The sequence below is a fragment of the Elaeis guineensis genome, chromosome 1, assembly GCF_000442705.2.
Source record: "Elaeis guineensis isolate ETL-2024a chromosome 1, EG11, whole genome shotgun sequence".
Taxonomy (NCBI): Eukaryota; Viridiplantae; Streptophyta; class Magnoliopsida; order Arecales; family Arecaceae; genus Elaeis; species Elaeis guineensis.
The window spans coordinates 110412522-110429250 of record NC_025993.2 but is presented as its reverse complement, the minus strand read 5'-3'; the positions used below and the strand labels follow the sequence as shown (position 1 = coordinate 110429250).

The 16729-nt window shown below is 40.2% G+C and overlaps 1 protein-coding gene and 1 non-coding gene across 2 annotated transcripts; both read left to right on the top strand.

Moving 5' to 3' along the window:
• The first annotated feature begins 8091 nt into the window (after positions 1-8091).
• On the top strand, positions 8092-8173 carry TRNAS-GCU (transfer RNA serine (anticodon GCU)). Its single transcript has one exon. It is a non-coding gene; the product is annotated as a tRNA-Ser (tRNA).
• A 384-nt stretch (positions 8174-8557) lies between these two features.
• On the top strand, positions 8558-14890 carry LOC105038509 (uncharacterized). Its single transcript, XM_010914333.4, has 5 exons — positions 8558-9030; positions 10059-10156; positions 10237-10302; positions 10511-11184; positions 14607-14890. The coding sequence occupies exons 1-5, from the start codon at positions 8651-8653 to the stop codon at positions 14616-14618; spliced, it is 1230 nt and encodes a 409-aa protein (XP_010912635.1). The 5' UTR covers positions 8558-8650; the 3' UTR covers positions 14619-14890.
• Positions 14891-16729: the final 1839 nt, after the last annotated feature.

The window sequence follows — 16729 nt, the reverse complement described above, 5'->3', positions numbered from 1 at the left end:
GAAGGTGAGAAGCTATACATATATTTGTCAGTCACCTAGCAAACAATAAGTTCAATCCTCATCCAAGAAGAAGCTGTGGGCGAAGCCCATTTACTACACCAACAAGATCCTCAGAAATGTAGAGACCAGGTACATGAGGATCGAAAAGATAATCTACGCTATTATCATCGTCAGTAAGTGCCTCTGATCATACTTTCAAGCCCATACCATCGTCATGCTCATCGATGAGCCCCTTAAGCCATCCTTCGGAGATCAGACACATCTGATCATCTGATGAAATGGACAATCGAACTCAGAGAGTTCGATATTAAGTGTCGACCCCGATCGGTGATAAAGCCACAAATACTGACAAATTTCATCGTCGAGTATACGATCCCTGAAGAAGAGCCAAGTGGCGATACCACATTGTTAGAGATCGGTAAATGAGATAACTGGTGGATATATTACATATGGATGGTGCCTCAAATTTTCAAGAAAGTGGCACAGGTTTGATTGTCACAAATCTCGATGGGGTCATTATCGAGTATATATCGAGGTTTGAATTCGACACCATAAACAATATGGCCGAATATGAAGCGCTTATTGTAAGAATCAAAATCATTAAGGAGCTCGATCTTGATCAAGTCAAAGTGTTCTTCGACTCTCAGCTTGTCATAAACCAAGTTCAAGGCGAATATGAGACAAAGGATCCTATAATGGTCAGGTACCTTTGAAAGATAAAGGATCTCTCTTAAAAATTCAAGAAGCTGGACATACAAAGGATTTCTAGATCGGAGAATGCCTGAGTTGATGCATTGTCCCACCTCGTTACATCCAACATCACTGATCTAGGATGAAGGATCTACATCAAACACGTAAGCATCCCTACCATCAAAGAAATCGACGATATTAACCAGTTCGATGAAGGGCTGAGTTGGATGGACCTACTAATTAGATATCTGACCAACGATAGGACCCTTGAAGACAAAAAAGAAGCTATAACGATCAAGTGCTATGCACTACAATATATTCTGCTTGTAGGTCATCTCTACAAAAAATCACTTTCAATGTCGCTGCTCAGATGCCTTAGGCCATCAGAAGCCAAGTATGCACTATGTGAGGTCCATGAAGGTATTTGTGGTAGCCATATCGAAAGTAGAATATCGGTGCACAAGCTCCTATGACAAGGGTACTACTGGCCCAAAATGTAAAAGGATGTGAAAGATTTCGTCCTCAAATACGATCGGTGCCAGAGAAATTTCAGTATCCAAAAGAGGTCGGCATCCATACTCACTCCCATGTTGTCCCCTTGGCCTTTCGTGATGTGGGGGATAAACATCCTTGATCCTTTCCTAATGGCATCAGGCTAAAGAAAGTTCTTGATCGTGGTAATAGATTATTTCATAAAATGGATAAAAATCAAACCCCTAGCCCAGATCAAGCAAAAAGTGAGAAACTTCATCTGAAAATCGATCATATGCAGATTCGGGCTCTCTAGAATAATTATCACCGACAATAACCGACAGTTCGATAACGTCAAGTTTAAGGACTTCTATTCCGAACTCCACATCGAGCATTGGTTCACTTCCATTGAGTATCCCCAATTGAATGGAGAAGCCGAGGTTATGAATAGGACAATTCTCTAAAGACTTAAGAAGAGGCTAGACCAAGCTAAGGGACTGTGGGCAGACGAGATCTACAACATCCTTTGGACTTATCAAACTATACCTCGAACGCCAACTAAAGAAACATCCTTCAGACTCACCTTTGGCATAGAAGCTATCATCCCTATGGAGATCGGCCTCCCTTCTTATAAGGTGCAAAACTTCAGCGACAAGAGAATTCTGAAAGACTTCACTCCAAACTCAACCTCCTCGAAGAGGTCAGAGACAGGGCTCGAATTAGAATGGCCTCCTATCAATAAAAAGTTGCCCGCTACTATAACTCAAGGGTCAAGCTGAAGATCTTTAGATGTGGCGATCTTGTTTTGCGTTGGGCTGAAGTCTCAAAATCGATCGAGCAAGGCAAGTTAGCCCCAAACTAAGAAGGGTCCTATTGTGTTTCTGAAATCATTTGGCCTGAGTCCTATCGAATCTAGAAGCTAGATGGTACATCTATACCTCGAACTTAGAATTTCAAGAATCTAAGAACATACTATCAGTGAACCTTATTTCCAAGAAATGCTAAATAGAATCCATGTTACTAGACATTTGTCCTCTTTCTATATGTCATGAATCCCTTCAGTTTGAACATATGTCATTTTGGCCTACAACCTATATTGTGTGTGGCCACTTCGCTTTGGGTTTGACAAACTCAATGTGGAAAATACAAGTGACGAACTCAAACATCAAAGAGATTTCATTTCATATGGGATCCCCGATTGTCCTTGTTTGGAAAAAGGAGAGAAGATGAAATGAGTCGTGAAACACTCACCCTGTCTATTAATGTTTCTTCATAATGTTTGTTATGTCATTTGAAGAGGAAAGAAAAACAAAGAACAAAGATAATAAAGGAAAAGTGAAAGAAGAATGAGTCATTGCCTTCTTTGACCTCAGGCCCTCATCTCGATGGCTCTGCAACAACCTCCCACATCTTCGGGCCGCGTTGGTTGATGGCTTAACTCCACAAGAGCTTTAGGGCCCCGAGCTAAGCCCTAGTCAAGATCCTCTTTCTCTCTGATCTATGAGATCGTGGCATCAAGAGGGGTGACAGCGACCCGATTGAAAGCATCTGACAGAGCTCCAAAGACTTCCTGGCATAGCTGCTTGGCATCGATGTCCATCAAGGTAAGAAACTTTGTTTTGAGGTTCGTAAAGAACTCTTTCACCTTCTGGATATACCTATTAAAGCCCATCTCGTACGCCCAAAAGAAAAGAACTGTATTCTCTGTAAGGGCCCGAAACCTGATAGCGATTTTGGAGGACCTTTGGATCTTGTCTTCCTCACCAAAATAGATGATATTGCTGTAGTATAAACAAACCTTCTCCAACACCTACAGGTGCTCCATAGATAAGGAAACAACAAAGAAAGAGGGGAATGGAGCATAGGAAGAACCTCCCAAAATATAACCTCTTCTGTTTCTCGAATGCTTAGTTACAAAATTCTATTATATAGCTACCAGTGAAAAATAAAGATGAAGACATAAATTCGGGCCGAACTATAATAAGTAATAGAATCATGTGTCGACCTTGAGAACAGGCCGATCCTTTGATGTGTCGATCCTGAAGCCTTCAGATGAAGGCGCTTGGGATTCATCAGGATTAGGACCACCAACGTCAATCGCAGCCAGGTCATTGACATCGGGATGCATGGCATCGGATCGGGCCCCCTCCTCATGTGCATGATGGGCCACAATATCCGATACAACACTCGAAATAATCGCTTTAGCGGCGGCCGCATCATTCGAAGGTCGAGAGGGCTCTTCTAAAGCTTCAACTTTGGGAGCATCGGCATTGTCTTCTTCATCTTCACCATCCTCCAGCTCAGGCAGCTTTGCAATGACATGACTGGTGTCGATCCTAAGGTATAGCTTCCTCAACCGCTTCTGACATTCTCTGAAGCCAACATGATATAAAAATATCGCACCCTCAGCCACCTCGACTCTAAAAGTAGCATATGCTTTGAACTCCTCTACCGTCTGTGCCCTAGCTTGCTGGATCCATCCCTCAAGTATGGTGATGGTGCTCTAATAATTGGCATGGTCTTTCTTTCTCTCCATTTCTTTGTCCGGACTCTTCTCCAGAGTCCTCATCTTCTCCTGACTCTCTCCAAGGTCAGACGCTAAGTGCATCTTCACATTCTTGGCCTCTTTTGTGATAGTGTCCAGTCTCATCTTGACGGTAGATAATGCCTCTTCAGCTTTCTCCCACTTTTTTTTTACTCAACTCCTCATCAAAGATCATCTTAGCTCAATTTTGATTGGCTAAGACCTCTCTTAGAATACTAAAGGAGTTGACCATCTAGAAAATGAACCGGATGGTTAAAGGAAACTCAATGGGAAGATGAGAAAGTAAGGACAAAAGAAAAAATCAAAAAAAGACTTACCGCGACCGTATTAACAAAGCAAGTGCTCAGCATGTCCTCCATGGTCAATCCTCTCCATAGCTTGCAGTCCGCAGAAAGGCAAATAAGATCGGTCAGCTCCTGAGCTAGCTAACCATCCAGGATGTCCAAAGCGCTTCTCCTCACCATCTTCGATAGGGTGATCATATGGCTCTGGTTGACAGGCTCAGGTGGAGATCGAGCAGCTTCGAAAGGAGGAGAGCTCGGATGCACTGACATCGAGATGACGACGTCAACCTCCAGCTTGAAAACTTTAGAAATCGATGTCCTCGCTCCTCGGTGGTCGCCTTCACTTCGGACGGCTTCAGATAGAATTGATGACCAGATGTCGTCGTCTTCTTCCTCTTCGGAGCCTCCTACTCCAAAGACAGTGCTGCACTTTCCTTCCTCTTTACTGGCTTCGCAGCGACCGCAACTCAAAGATCAATAATATTGATCTTCATTTCTGTGATGACCGTGACAATGGGAACAGGTTAGCCACCAATGATCCAAGGATGGAAAAAATGAGAATCTAGAAAGGAGAGCAACCTACATTGGGGGACGACAAGGCTGATACTTGCATCAAACAAACCCTGCTCAGTCAAGATATTCTTGAATTGAATGATCGAAAGCCCGACCTACTTACTGAAGTCATCTACATCAGCTGGGAAAGGATCTTTCCTAATAGATGAATCAGACCCGGGTTGGCTCCGGGTGGACTTGAAACCCCAGGGATGATTCGACAAGACAAAAAAGAATCTATTCTTTCAGTTATGGACTGAAGACAGGAGATCGTACAAAATTTTACACTTCAATCGAGGAAAGAAGTACCACAAATTCTTATCATATGGGTGTGTCTTTAAAGTAAAAAGGCACTAAAAAACTGAGCACTGAGGGAGGACCTTAACGATATCGCAAATCAAAATGAAAGATACGATAGCCCTACTCCCATTTGAGGTCACCTGAGTGGAAAGAATCCTATAATGGTCGAAAAGTTCAAAGAAGAAAAGATGAAGAAAAAATCAGAGACTGACGAGCAGCGCCTCCTCATAAAAGACGACGCCATCCTTCAGAGGACTCAAGACCCTCTCATTTCTCCTAGAGACAACCAGCCTAAACTCCGATAGAATGAAATAGCGGGTCCAGAGCTCTCTCAACTCAAACTCGGTAAGATGAGACCTCTCATTGTTGGGCCCTAAAGATGCCCTACCTCGACCGTTAGAAGCCTCACTAGAAGCCATCGAAGGAACTACACAAAAAACCTACTAGAGGAAGACCTAGAAGCCGCGAAGCTAAGACTGCAGAGCTGTCTAAAGAACTGAAAGACCTAGAGAGGAGACTCCTACCAGATTCTCTACCGAGGGCTCTTGGAAACTCTTGGATGGAAGGCTCCAGTGACAGAACTTTGAAAATAACCAACAACGATAATGACGGGGAACGAGAGCGGAGCTCGAGCATCAAAGTTGATATGAAAACTTCCAATGGCTCGGATCTCTCTATTCCTATCCGACGCCCAACAAGTCACCACGTGTCATGCCCCCACAAACCAAAGGGACATGCGAGAGCCATTCCGCCTAAAACCATTATGACACCTCAAATCCTATACTAACATTTATGGTGGACGAGATGTCTCATCCTCCTTTTTGAAATCAGACGACATGCTGACTTTTCTGCCACAACTCCCGACAACTATAGGGTGGCAGCTGATGGACCTACAATCGGAGTCCTATTGCAACTATTCCCGCAGCGGTTGGATCCAGAAGCTCTTGACCGCAACGACCTCAACCCGAGTCCCTATCACATCGAGAAAAATCCGAAGCATCGATCGATCATCGAGGCTCTGCCAGCTCGTCGTCATGGTAATAAGAGGGCTTACTCTGGCACCTGACCTTAGACAACAAACTACTTTCCAGCATGAAATCTTTGGACTAGAAAGTGGAGGGCAAGTGTTGGGCTATGTCTCATCTGTCAGATGGCACGGCCACCTCCTGATGACATGACGGACACCTGGCATCATGATACTATTGCTTATGACTCATCATCAATTTAGGTGGTGGCACCGGGCATTGAACCCCAGCCGATCACTTATATTGGCCATAAGCTGATGACACACAAGAGGTTGGGACCTTGTCTATGGTAACATCGTCGAGTACCTACCGGTCTCATTTCGTTCTGCCCCAGCTTTTCTGTGCTCCGTCCTTTAGTTTGGACACCACAGGACCCTCCTGACATGCGAAATCTACAATATCAGCATTCTATTATAGTGGTTCACTACACCTCGAATGTGGACGATCGGTACTGCAATATAAAACATGAAAATGGCTACTAAAAACAGATGATGAAGTCGAAATTGAGAAAAATTATGCAGTTAAGATTTCTAAAGGTAGCTAGATGTTTCATGATCTAACTATGATCATTGAGTTATGTTTTATTGTGGATTTTATAGGGAATAAAGGATGATTGATTGCAGCGAAATCAAATTCTCCTGAATTCAATAAAAAGAGTGTTTTTTTTCTGGATTGAAATCTGAAGTTGGGTGATAACAACCACCTGAACTTTATTAGAAAAAGCTAATTACATAAAGAGAGTCAAGGTTATCCCAGATACGAGGGGATTTCCAAGAATCAGAGAAAGACAGAATATGAGTAAGAGTTGGTAGGATAAAGCAAAGAGATAGCACTTCAGAACCACATCAGGCTTTCAGTAGTCTATGAGGTTCTTGTTAAGGAACAACCTAACATTCCTTTCAGGCCAGCATGCCCAGCAACAGCTGCAATAAGCATTAGAATACAGGATGCATTGATCTTTTTTAAAGTTTCTTTCAATCTAGATGGTACAAAGAGCTGCAAAATGTAGACCGAAGGCGAAGGGTTCATATTGAGGAACATATCTTAATGAAAGAAAGTGTGGTTTATTCCAATCTTGGGCAACAGTAACATCAAAGATGCCAACAATAGCTTTGGTGATAGTTGAGAAAAATAGTGTTGATGTCAGATGGCAAAAAGGTGATGTACTTGTAAGTCGATAACCTCACTGTTCTACATGCGAGAAGACCTAGGAAGCCTCGTTATTGCATGTAATTAATTAAGGTCATTTAGCATCAATACTTTCGTTCAACCAAGTTCAATATAGACTAAGGTGTTTGATTAGCTTTTTTCAAATAAGCTGCAATATGTAACTTTTTTTTTTTTTTTAATGAGAAATATCAGGGGATGCCACTATTGGAATTTGAATCCAATATAGAAGGAGATGCCAGCAGCTAAGATAAATGTAATTAATTATAATTAACCAACAATTAAACATGTTAGCAGATGGAAAGCATTTTAATATCTTTATCGTTACATGTTTACAATGCAAACTTTAGAGGGAGAGGGTTGAGCGTCTCCACATATTGTATATATTTCGCTTTTCACTCTCATGCTTTTATTTTCCGTGGAGAGTTCTTAAGCAGGCCCTTTCAACATACACATTACCATCCTTTCAAATGTATGAAATTTCTATACTAATAATATCCTTCCATATTTACTCCACAATTTTTAAAGAAAAGGAGTAATATGTGAAATTAAATGAAGTATATTCGTTCAATCTACTTTACAAAATTTTATTTGGTTGGAATGGGGCTATGGTTATCCATCAACTGTTCTCTTCAAAAAAACATCATGAATTGCAATTGCTAGATATTAGTAAATATATGTACATAAACAAGCACAGCTAACTAACTCTATGAGCTTGTGATGTGCATGCCTTGATTTTTTTTTAATAATTATTATTTTTTGAGATAAAATGAAGGAAGTAAGATGCTTCCCCCCAGAAATAAGCATAGCTAATTAACTCTTGATCTTTTAATTATTATTAAGCAAAGGGAAAGGTGCTTGATTTGTTTTTGACTACTTTGTAATGGGGAGAGGGTTTGAGAAAGTTAAAAGCCGTCAGGGGGCTAATCAGTGAACAACTTTTAATACGCGTGGTGGCTAGTGTGCCTGACTTCAGATGGGAAGGTCGTGGGATGTGCTGCTGTCCGTTTTCAGTGTAAGCTTTATTCATATCTGGATTCACAACTGCTATCAACTCGACGCTTTGGCCGAGTGGTTAAGGCGTGTGCCTGCTAAGTACATGGGGTTTCCCCGCGAGAGTTCGAATCTCTCAGGCGTCGATTACTTTTATGGTTTTACCTTTTTTTTTGTTTTGTCGATCATCTATTCCGTTCTTCCCAGTTAGGAATTTATTTGTAATATTTCACCAGATAGGGAGTTATGTGTAAATAAAACTGACAACCATACTTATCGATCATCCATTCTGTTCTTCCCGCTTAGAGATTTATTTGTAATATTTCACCAGATAGGGAGTTATGTGTAAATTAAATTGACAACCAAACTTTGTAATATGTCCTTAGTCCTTACAAACACTATTACCTAAAAACCCTTGTCCAAATTAAAAGTAACGACTACGGCTCGCCTCACGATTACTCAATCATCTATTCTATTCTTCCCATCACGTGCAACGCACGTGATCATAATTCATACTTGCCGAGAGCCGGTTCCGTGGTAGTAGACGATACCCGAGCTATCCTTACCTCCTTTCTTCCCGTCTAAAACCCTTGTAGCTCTTGGGAACCCTAAACCCTTCGGTCATGGCGCTCTCCCTCCGCCTCCGCCGAGCCCTCGCCCTCTCCTCCTCCGTTCTCAAATTTCGCTCCTTCTCCTCGATCGCCTCCTTTTCTTCCCCTCCTCTCCCTCTCTCGCGGCCCCGCGCCGCCACGGGACTTCTCGCAAGCCCTCGCACCCGGCTCTATTATCGGATCCAATCACTCTCGTTCCGTTCGTCATCGATGCTCTCCGACCGCCGGATGGACGGCGGGGAGGAGCGGAAGATATCTCCGGACGAGATTTTGTTCGAGGGCTGCGACTACAACCACTGGCTCATCACCATGGACTTCCCCAAGGACCCCGCGCCCACCCGCGAGGAGATGATCGAGACCTACATCCAGACCCTGGCCAAGGTCGTCGGAAGGTGAGCCTTCGTTCTTCTTTTGGATTCAGTTCTTTGGTGGTGTTCAATTGAATGAACGCTTTTATGTAGAGATCTTGGTTAGCTTGTTGAATTAGAGAAGCAAGCAGACTAATTTGCTGGTCAAAGTCGAATCTTTTTCCCATATTAAATTGGATTTGCTGGGTTTTTCTTAATGGGGATTTCGTTTTGGGTTTTCGATGGGTGGCATATGTATGATGCGATGGAGGGTGGAATTTGAATATTTATTCGGGTTTAGCATATGGAGTATAATCAGTTGGATACTGCCTTACGAATTGGAATGTTTGATATTTCCCCTTGAGTTTTAGTTGCTTCTGTCCGCCGTTTTGAGTCCATGTAGTGGTGTGGGTTTAATCCCTATTTTTGGCTATGGATGTTTGATTTGGTTATTAAGAGTCTGCTTGGTATTGCTTTGTTTTTATCATAAACCTGAGAAGAAAACTGAAATAGATTGAACAAAATATGATGAAACCCTTTCGCTTTTTAAATTGTTTGTAAAAATCTTTTGAGATTGTGATATCAAAGGTTTATTTGCTTCCAGAAGTAGTGAAAATAAGAAGCAAGGAATAGAAGAAGACTTGTAAAATTGCCATCTTTGACATCAATCTACATGTGATTTTTCTCCAATTAGTAGATAAACAAAAATACAAAAAAACACAAAAATAACAATTATACAAAACAGGCCCAAACTTAGTTCGGTTGCAGATTTTATTCTTCAAATCTTACTATGCAAAATTAGAATTTAATTTCTGATTCAGTTAAAACGTAAAATGGCCTACATGGTGGTATTTGGCTAATTATCTTTTTTTTTATTATTATTTGAAAAAAAAACCATTAAGGTGTACATTATTTTTTATCCAATATTGTTTTGTTTTACATTCATTTCCTGTTGCTGCATCTGCTTTGATATTTTGCATTCTGACCTCAACTATATATGGCATTTTTGGTCCTTCGTATAATGGACATGGATATTCTAAATTATTAAGTTGATCGATTGTTGATGGTTGCAGTGTGGAGGAGGCTAAGAAAAGAATGTATGCTCTCAGCACCACAACCTACACTGGTTTTCAAGCTGTAATGACCGAAGAAATGTCTGAAAAGTTTCGAGGTGAGTCGTGTCCTCTCAAGGCAAGTGTGATCCATACAATTCAGGATTTGAACACTTACATCTTACATCGTTGGAATCAGGCTTGCCTGGAGTTGTCTTCATTTTGCCTGACTCGTATATTGATCCAGTAAACAAGGAGTATGGAGGTTTGCTACTTTCCACTTGATTCTTATTATTTATGTTTGCAAATTTTGACAAATCCTCTTAGATGGTGAACTATGTGTCAAACATGTATAACATTTGATATAAAGTTGGTTTTTTAGGGATTGAACCAGAATATTTAATTAGTGAGAGCTTCTTAACTTTTAAAGTTGAATTATATGTGCATTTCCCCTTCGTCTTGAAAAATTTCAGGCGACAAATATGACAATGGGGTTATCACTCCGAGGCCGCCTCCAATTCAATATGGGAGACAAGGAAGACCAAGAAACCAAAATAGATATGATCGGCCAAATTATAACAGGCCACCACCACAAGGAAACCTGCCACCTGGTAACCAGGGCTATATGCAAGGAGATGGAAGAAATTATGCTCCACAACAGAATTATAGCCAGGCTGGACCAGATGGAAGGGGTTATGGTCCACCAGGAGGTAGGGATTTTCCTTCTGGAGTGAGGAGGGAAGTTGCGCAAGGTGAGCAAAGAGATTATGCACCAGCTGGGATGAGAGATGGTTACCAGGGAGAACGGAGAGGTCCAGTGTCTTCATATCAAACAGATTTTAACCAAGGAGATCGAGGTAATTTTGGCCCTCCAGAGCAGAGGAACTTCCCACAAGGACAGGGAGGAGATTATAAATATGGTGGCTCTTCTGGTTATGGAGATTACATGCAAAATCCACAGCCTGGTTACACTGGAGATTACAGAGGGGGGTCGAGCCCTGGTCATAGTGGACAAGGTTATGGCGGAGATGACAGACAAGGAGCAGGACCTGGATATGCGGCAGATTATAGGCAAGGATCAGGTACCGGTTATGGGCAGTCAGGGCAGGGCCCCCCTGGTCCTGAAGGACAACCACGGCCATGGCAGGTATAAATCCTATTGAAACTCGTTTAAAAATCATGCTTGCTTTGTTTGCTGATATGATCACCTGCCAGTCTTAAGACTCTCAATTGATTTTGAAGGTTGATAGTATGTGTAAAATGCCATATTTTGAGTTCACGAATGTTCATGATTTTGGATACCAGGGCATACTAAATTTGCAATAGTGATGGATATTCCTTGATAAACAATGAATTAATAAAACGTGGTTTCCAGTGGATGTATTGTATGGGTTGCTAGGGAACTGGTACGTTGATGTCATAACCATTCAACTACATATCATTAATGGAAATCCCTTAGATCCCCTCAGACGAGCCCCTGAAAATTTTAGTTGTTTCTGGACTTGGCTTTGCTTGCAAAATGCCATATATAGCAACACAGGATATGCGGGCTTTGCATGCAGTTCATATATATATATATATATATATATATATATATATATATATATATATATATATATATATTTATATATATATATATATATATATATCCCTTACGTACCAAATGGTTCAATCTTATAATACACAGCTCTCATCAGATAAAACGTCTACCAATTGTGAATGAGCGGATCGGGCTTGCTTGGAATGGTGCACAGGCCTGACTGGAAGTGCCGAAAGAACCACTACAAGAGGGGAGCCGGCTTTCACACCCATGCTACGACCCTTGCTATGAACTTCTCATGCCAATTCCCCAAGACCTCTTGTACCCTTTTGTCAAGCAGCCCTTTTGGAGAGCTCTTAATCTGTCCTTTATGCCACGAATCACCTGTTAGAGAAAAAGATTGAAGTAAGGTCTTCCCTCACGAGTCCCATTTCGGATTCTTTTGATTATTGGGATAATACCTTTCCCGTGCATTCCTTGCCCGATTCTTACACTATTGATCTGACTCCAGAAATTCCTTTTTCTATTTCAGAAGGGTCACGCAGCCTATGCCTATTTTGTGCTGCTCTCTGATTCACTTCCTCACTCGGAGATAGCCTTCGAATCCCTTCTTCTTCACTTGAAAACACACACCTTTCTTTATTATTATCTTATTCTTCTCTTAGCTTCGCCGATTGAGAACACCGAGCCCTCTGGGCTCGAAACTTCTGATTAAAAAAATCTCTTAACTTATGAGTTGAATCTAACTAATGAAAAGTTACCGAAGGTAATTTTTTCGAACTAGAAAGCTGCGAAACAAACTTTATGAATTGAACCCAATTTTTCTTTTTGCTTCTTTTTCTTTTTGGCGGGTGTTAAGCACCAAAGAAAAAAAAGCAAAAAAAAATGGGCAGGTTCCAAAACTAAATGTATAGCAATATGGAGCATCCTTTATGATTGCTTCCAGTGATGGATGATCCAGCCACATCTTTTCAAAGCGAAAGGGTGGCCGTGGCCGGATCTATCTGGAGAGGGAGGGAGAGTCCAAAACAATAGGTTTGTGATCTAAGCATACTGAAGGGCTCTTCGCTAGATCTAAACATGAGGTTCCATTCAGTTGAAACAAGAAATCTATTGAATTTACAGGCTAGGTGGGAAAAATTGTTTCGTGGGTTTCTCTTGCTCCAGGCGAACTTTGCTTCAGAGATGCCTAGATCAGTAAGATTGTAGTCATTTACAACGTCTTGGAACTCCTTGGTACTGGCAGTGATAGAAAGGGTGCCTCCGCTTTTCTCTTCCAGCGATAGCTTAGTATTGAAATCTCCCCCGAAAACCCAAGGAAATGGTTCCAAATGAGATACGGTTCTTAAGTGATTCCATTGCTTCCCTCTAGTAAGGAATAACCAATTACACCAAAAGATGCAGCCAATACAACTAAAACCAAATCTGTAACCCAAGTTAATTCGCGGGGTTTTTTAAATCCACCTATAAGATATATACGAAATACATGCAGGATCATCATTAGAACCATCATACTTACTGACCATCGATGAATTGATCGAATTAACCAACGTCCTAACTTTTAAAGATAATGCTTTGCCTTAATTAAAAAAAAATCAAAGCGCTTGGCATTGGCTTGCGTATAGCTCCATCCTACTAACCGAAAATCAGGATTGACTTCTGTTTCTAAGTATACCCATTCTTGGGGCCCTGGGAGGGTGGTCAGATCATTAGACAACTTTTCGTACAGTTGCATCAGTAGCTATTTCATTCTATATAGGTAATTTCGTTCGCCTGCCCTGGATCTGGATACACATTTCCATTTCTGTTCCCCAAAATTCGATCTTAGATTCACCAGATTTTTGTCGAGGTTCAATACACTTTTTCTTTTTTCTTTCCTTCCTATCCTCGTCTTATCCTAAAGAACTGAAAAAAAAAAAGGAAGGGACGAAATTTTAGTCACATCACGTAGAATTGTATCCCTAATTTTCTTCATTTCTTCTCATATTAATAACTAGAATGAAAAAAAAGGGAATGACAAGGCATCTGGGAATAAACGATTAATTTCTATCAATAGACCTGCTAAAGACCCAATATATATATATATATATGTGTGTGTGTGTGTGTGTGTGTGTGTGTGTGTGAGAGCGAGCGCCGTCATTCTTATGAAGGCATAGTTTAACGAATTGATAGTGGATTGACTTGCAAAGAAAGCTTGTATCCCATCATAGCCATAATTTAATGCGTTGATATTGGTATGACTTGCAAAGAGCACTTATATCTATGGTAGAATTTGCCCCATGGCCCATAGTCATGGGCAACATATCAGGTTGGGGGAGTGGGGTAAGCCCTCCCTCAATACCCCTAAACCCTCCCGAAGAAGATGCAGAAGATGGGATTCATAACACTGGCTTGTGTAACAACCACTCCAGAGACTTTCTCAGCAGGGTACATTGACACATGCTGAGAAAAGGGTAAAACTACCATCCTTGCATTTTCACTTTTATATGCAAGATTTTCTAATTGCAAATACAATTGTCTGGACTAAGTTAAACTTGTATGCTATAAAATGTTGCTTGTAACTGTAATTTTGTCTATTTTAAATACATTCCTTGTAGGGGTTATGAATGTCTTGCTTGTAGGTTGATAAAATGTTGCTGTAGTATGAATTTATCTATCACAAGTAGGATTGTAAATGCCTTTTTGTCACTTACAGACTCTTACTTTCACTTTAAATGCTATAACTTGTTGGATATTTCTCTACTTTGTTGATCTGACATGGGCTGAGGTAATAGGTGCAGTTGTGAGAGATTTTTGTGAAGTGACACTTTCTCGGTTATACAGGGTGGTCAAACAATTTAGCTTTTAATAAGTTAACTTCAACATACTAAAACTTTTGTTCATCGATTGTCTATTGCTGATATAATTGGTTTGTCATATATTTTTTTATTTTGGATCCATGGCTGCAAGCTATGACTAAGATTCTGTCGAAATGATTGTGTCCATAGTTCTTTTATTTGAAGATAACAACGCGTTATTTTGTGACACAGGGGCGGCCTTAACATACTGATGTTGAATCAAGTTGGAATTCAAGCAGATGAAAGATAAAATCTCTCCCTGAATATGCATAACAACACTCAATTTACTGTAAATTATGTGTTAAGGGTGCTTGTTCAAACTAATGTATGTGCATTTTCTGTCCATCGTTAATGGAGCACATATGTGATCTTTTAACTGTGTCTGGTTTTTCTGTGTAGCATTTGTTATAAATTTGATGTTTTGCTTTCTGCGGACCTTTAAGGGATTAACAATAAATTCCTTTTCATTCACGGCAGTGCTTTTGTGTTTTTACGTTTTCATTTGCTGTTCGGCCAGTAAAAAGTTTATTTTACAAGCTTCAAGATGAGAATTCCCTGTTGGTGCTATTTGGTTTCTGCTTATGTTGCTGCTATTCTGTTACCCATCCAGCTCTATTTTAAACGTGAAAACGTAATGCAGTTTTCTGGCCATGTGGAATTCTGATTGTAAGCTGGGACTTGGTTAATAATTTTATCTTGGAACTAATTTTCTGATTGTCAGCCTAGCTTAATCAACCACATCTTTCTTTGATGCGGCTTTAATCAAGGATTCAAGCTCTAGTGTGACATCTCACGGGATACCGAGATGAGGTACTATCTTATATCGCAGTACAGGACCGTCCTACTAGTATTCTAATCGGGAAATCTTGGGATGTCTCTTATCACAAGTGTGGGAATGAGGTGGGATGGCGGTGTGTCCCATTTCATGAAAAAATTGAGATAATTTTATTTCAAGTTGCTTAATGAATTATCCTAAAACAACTATGTTAATTTACTTCTAACCTGTTGTACGCTGCATCTTGTAGAATGAAATAGTTTATTTAAAGTTCAAAAGCTAAAAAATTTGTTATTTTTGCTTTTGGGAAAAATGTTTATCCTGTTTTGCTGGTAACATTAATGAGTTAAGAGGGATTTTAGCTGTCGCAAAGTTTCATTCAAATAATATGCTCCTTGCTATTTAAGGCAAGGAGAAGGGATCTACATAAGAACGATGTTAACTTTTGTCTAAGACTATCATTACTCAATCCCTAAGTGGAATCACGGTACGGTTATAGGATACTGAATAGGATTCCTCCTTAGTTAATTAAAAAAATAACTAAATATTTAATTTAACCCTATTTTGATCCTGATCAAATGCAACTTAATTAAGAGCCCTTGATGAAAATAAGCATGCAAAAAAAAAAAAAGTGAATAATACATCTTAAGAAATTCTGGGTATTTGTTTTTCCAAGTATCAGCACTTTCTCCAAGCATTTAATAGTACTCTCGTAGAAAATGTGATGCACGCGAGTTTAGGCTGACAGTGAGTTCAGTCCTCTCCATTTTGCGTATGGTATCAGCTGTAGGTTGAACCAATTCAGCCATGTGTTAGTTGTTTGGAAGACGTACGAGTTCACTTGGAGCTTAAACCGATGTTGGCTCTATATTTTCAAGCAGACTAACCAACCCTGAACCTATATTTATCTTTCCAACTGACTATTTTTTGAGATGATGTCCTGGCCTGTTATGACCTCAAGCCATGCACAACATGGTTAATTATGCAAGAGATTCTATGATGCTTTCAAGGGGAACCATGGAGGACTGGTGGATGATGTCTTTAGGTAAATCTTCTTTCCGAAGGGATGTTGGTGAACCAAGCTTTTCACATGCCTTGTTGCACTGGAAACTATTCTTGTAAGTGATCTGTAGGAATCTCTATCCACTGGCTATAATTTCGAACCAAAATTCTATTATAACTTTTACTCTCATACAATTATTCTCATTAATTTCTGATAACATTTTGTCCGTAAAAATAACGATCAGATTATAAGGGAAATTATTGTCATTCATGGGGATTTTATCAAGAGGATATTGTTAATTTGAAGAAAATTGGAAGAGTTTCAGCTAAGATTTGACAACGATTTTCCTCTAGAGAGAAGACAATGAGGGGGGAAAAAAGATTTTTTCATATTTCAAGCATATCTAGTTCATCTAACAATAGAGTAAATGCAGCGTGCTTAAATTTGCCACATTGTCATGTCTCATTAGATTCTCATAGAAATATATCTATTTTCTGTTATTGCAGGTACTTTGCCCTGTGAATACGGTAAGATAAA

Bases quoted from the DNA above. Each gene is read 5' to 3' on its own strand.
- LOC105038509 (XM_010914333.4), top strand. From the start codon at position 8,651: ATGGCGCTCTCCCTCCGCCTCCGCCGAGCCCTCGCCCTCTCCTCCTCC. The intron at 9,031-10,058 runs GTGAGCCTTCGT...TGATGGTTGCAG, and splicing joins CTGGCCAAGGTCGTCGGAAG to TGTGGAGGAGGCTAAGAAAA. The intron at 10,303-10,510 runs GTTTGCTACTTT...GAAAAATTTCAG, and splicing joins AGTAAACAAGGAGTATGGAG to GCGACAAATATGACAATGGG.